Source organism: Tupaia chinensis, unplaced genomic scaffold (assembly GCF_000334495.1).
Source record: "Tupaia chinensis unplaced genomic scaffold, TupChi_1.0 Scaffold144276_1, whole genome shotgun sequence".
Lineage (NCBI taxonomy): Eukaryota > Metazoa > Chordata > Mammalia > Scandentia > Tupaiidae > Tupaia > Tupaia belangeri.
The window spans coordinates 6,646,902-6,650,979 of record NW_006204133.1 but is presented as its reverse complement, the minus strand read 5'-3'; the positions used below and the strand labels follow the sequence as shown (position 1 = coordinate 6,650,979).

General features: G+C 42.9%; 1 protein-coding gene across 1 annotated transcript in view; it reads right to left on the bottom strand.

Annotated features, from left to right (window-relative positions):
* Positions 1–2,134: 2,134 nt before the first annotated feature.
* IL1RL1 (interleukin 1 receptor like 1) overlaps positions 2,135–4,078 on the bottom strand; it is a 44,890-nt gene continuing 42,946 nt past the window's right edge. Inside the window, exon 11 of the mRNA XM_027767540.1 lies at positions 2,135–2,827. Coding sequence (XP_027623341.1) covers positions 2,442–2,827 — 386 coding nt within the window. The 3' untranslated portion in view covers positions 2,135–2,441. The remainder of the gene's footprint in view (positions 2,828–4,078) is intronic.

Sequence of the window (4,078 nt, the reverse complement as noted above, 5' to 3'; positions counted from 1 at the left end):
TAATAATGATAATAAATAATAATAAGAAGAAACAGGTAAATTTGAATTTCAGATCAATGCCAGATGAAATTTTTTTTTTTCTGAATTCAACTTTAACTGTTTTTCTGTATGTTATCTGGCAACCCAACTGAGAATGCAAATTAAAAATATAAAGTGTCTAAAAGATTGGTAACTTTAGCTCCAATAAACAACTTTCTAGAAATTTGGTTTCTCTTCAGTCAGGATTCTAGAAGGAACTGACTGACAGTGAGTTTAAGATTACATTCCCTGCCAAGAGTCCGGAACTCAAATTTCTTTCCTCAGCTCAATACCAAATCCTGGGCTTTATGAGGCAGCTGTGTGGAGAACAGGATCTCCATCAAAGCTTGCAAAATTTGAGACACCAGCTCGGCTCATAATCAAAAGGGACACTCTCCTTAGCTCTCTGGATCCACTGATGGGTTCCTGGGGGACTCCAGGGTACTGACTGGAGAAGCCCCAAAAGTACAAATTAACTCCATTGTCCTTAAACAATCTGCAAAAATGCCCTACAAATTTCATTAAAAAAAAAAAAAGAAAAGAAAAAAAGCTATAGCAAACAGAATTCCCTTGAAAAAGTCTTTTTTTCTTTTTCTTTTTTAATTGAGAGATATACGATATCTTGGTATGGCCTTTGCAGAATTATTTATAATAAACATTAGGGGCCAGCAGGTGACGTAGTAGTTAAGGCACTGAACTCTCATGTGATTGACTGGTTTGAGTCCAGCCCCAGTGGCTTCAAACTCATGCTCGTACATGCTAGTATTGTGTGCACGTGAGCTCAAAATCCTGAGAGGAGAATGGAAGAAAAGGGATTGCAGTGTGGTCATCCCTTCTGGAGAGATAATTTCTCATTCTCTGTCTCTCCAGCAAGTACATGCACCTGAGAGCAAAAATCTCTCTTTCTAAAAAAAAAAAAAAAAGAATATATATATATACACACACACATATATAAATAAACATTAAATGGTTGTGTTTATAGTAGCACAGTCACGACATGGAACACTTTTGATATTTTTAAATGTTAAAAGATTTCAATGGCATGCCAAGCATTTTCATTATGATGTTAAGTAGAAAAAATGCAAAACTCCATGTGACATAAACTGAGTTATTTAAAAAAAATGGTATGTGTATGTAGGAATCAATATTTTTAAAACTAGAATAGTATTTATCAAAATAATCTTAAGATTGTGGAATTCTGGTTTTTGTTATTTTCATCTTTTATACTTTCTGTTCTGGAACATGCTTCTCACTTTTCAGTGAGAAAGTAATTTTTTTAAAAGAATAAAAGTACATGAAGGAAATTTTAGAACTGAAAGAAGCTTGATTCGAATGGCAATTGGGATAAGGTAGTCTAACAAAACTGGCAATGTTGAGAGGATACAACTGAGCGGCTGATCAAGAGAAATATAATAAAGACATTCTGGCACACTGGGAATTAAATTTGCAACTGGCATTTGGCCTGTGGGAATCCACATTCCTCAAGATGACATGCAAATTTAATTTAAAACTTTTAGTTTGATGGTCAGAATATACATTATTGATGAAGAATGAGGAGAAAAAATTGAGAAAGAGACAGGAAAGTGATTTAGTGAAAAAGTCTTATGTGACAGGATCCGCAGATGGCATAATGGTTATATCGCTGGACTCCCACATGGCCTACCATGGTTTGAGTCCTGGACCCAGTGGCTTCAAAACAAATGACAGGTGCATGTGCAAGTGTGCCCAAAATCCTGAGAGGAGAATAGAGAAGGAATTGTGGTGTGCCCTCCACCCCCAGGGGGTGACTTCTCTCTGTCTCTCTATCTCTCTCTGTCTCTCTGGCGATTGCATGTGCCTAATAGCACTACTCTCCCTTAAAAAAGGTTTAAAAGATCCAATGTGACAATGGAGAAAGACTAGCAAAAGGTGGAAGAGACCGGGAACCAGCAGTTAGCATAATGGCTATGTTGCTGGACTCCCATGTAGTTGACTGCGGTTCACGTCCCAGATCCGGTGGCTTAAAACTCATGCCGGGTGCATGTGTGTGCGAGCCCAAGATCTCGAGAGGAGAATGGAGGAGAAAGGATTGCGGCGTGACCTTCCCCCCCGGGGGGTGATTTCTCGCTTTCTGTCTCTATGTCTCTCTCTGTCTGTCTGGTGAGTGCACGTGCCCTATAGCAAAAACCTCTCCAAAAAAAAAAAAAGTGGAAGAGGCCACAGAGTTGAAGTAGGAGGATCAAGGATAAAAATTTCTGGGCATTTCACATCCACATAAAACCAGAAAAATAGGAGTAAAGTCACTAGATGAAACCTGACCTCTGAATGCCCTTGACGTTCCTACTTCTCAGGCCTCAGCCTCCTAGTCCAGTCCAGACACTAATCTGGCCAGGAGGACTCGGCAGACCTAGGAACTGAGGCGGGTTAGTCCATCAAAGCCAGCATTAATGCTCCAAGGCATTCAAGGCCATTAAACTCGACGTCTTTCTGGGGAGTTTGCTGGGCACCGGCATTTGGTACCTCACGTGCTTCCAGAATTTGGAATTCAGGGACCGTTTGTTGGCGGCGTGGTCGTCCTTCCATTTGATGGTACCTTGCACCTTCATGATGTGCTTGAGGGAATCCTGCAGCTCCTCCACCTGCAGTCCGCCCGGCTGGCTGGGGTCCCGCACTTCAATGAGAATCACCTTGGCGTCATTCCGGATGAGGGCGCTGTGCAGCGCGACCCCCTGCTCATAGGCAAAGTCTTGGCAGTGCACGATCTGAGGGGTCAGGATGAATATGTGCCGCCTGCTCTTTCGTATGCTGCTCTCCACCGCGGTGGCTGCGTCTAGTCACAGAGGAAACGCATCAGGGTTTTCTACCACTTCTTTTTCAAGTCTAATGCTTTGATCATAAATATCCTGAACTTTTTTTTTTTTTTAAGGTTTTTGCCATAGGTCACTCACACAGCAGAGAGACAGAGAGAGGGAAAGTGAAAAATCATCCTCCACCTCAGGAGATGGCCACACACATGCACCTTTGCATGATTTTCAAGCCACTGGGTCCTGGGTTCCAACCTTGGTCAGCTATGGGCGAATCCGGTGCCTTAAGCACCACACTAGGCCCAATATCCTGAACATTTAAGAACAGTTTTATAATCTGGGATATAATTTAGCGCTTATCAAGTGACATATTCAGAGAATGGAAATGTACTTCAGGAGATCCTGTCCTGCACTTCTTATCCTTTGAGAATGTAAGTTAGGACATTATGTCTGCTATCTTTTCTTCCCAGCCAGACCAGTCTTAAACAAAACAGAGTCCTTGGGGCCAGAAGGGGGCATTGTGGTTAAGGGAGCTGACTCCCACATGGTCGACTGCAGTTCAAGTCCCAGACCCGGTGGCTTGAATATCACATCAGGTACATGTGAATGCATGCCCAAATTCTCAGGAGGAGAATGGAAGAGAAGGGATTGAAGCATGGCCATTCCCCCTTTCTAGGGGTGTGGTTCTCACTTTCTTTGTCATTGTCTCTCACTGTCCTCTGTCTCTGTCCAGCAAGCTCACGTGCCTTGCCAGGACCTGCTCGGCTGAACATGTTTCTCTGAGTGGGGGAGGCTGTGGATTAGAAATAAATGCAATAGCAAACAGACGGAGACATGCAAGTATAGAAAAGCGAGGATCGGTGGGCTCAGCTTCTCTGATGGAGAAGTTGCAACCACTGGCCTCAGGGTTATTCTTTTAAAGGGCAGAAAATGCGGTCAGAGGAAATGGAATGAAAAGAGAAAGGGGGGAGAAGAAATGGAATGCAAAGCCAGTTGTTTTGGGATGTAAATCGTCTGAAGACGTGAAAATGACTGTCACCTTGTAATTTCTCTGATCTTCCTGGGGGAGAATCTGATAAACACTGTAGCTTGCTTTAGCCTCAGGCCCTGCAGTGTCCTGTACCCAGTGTCAACAACAACAGGAAGATAAGGGGTGACAATAGGCAGAGAGTGTTTTCCTGTGTAAATGCTCTCAATAATCATTGCAGGAGGGGACCAGCAGTTAGCATAATGGCCATGTCACTGGACTCCCACTTAGTTGACCATGGTTTGAGTCC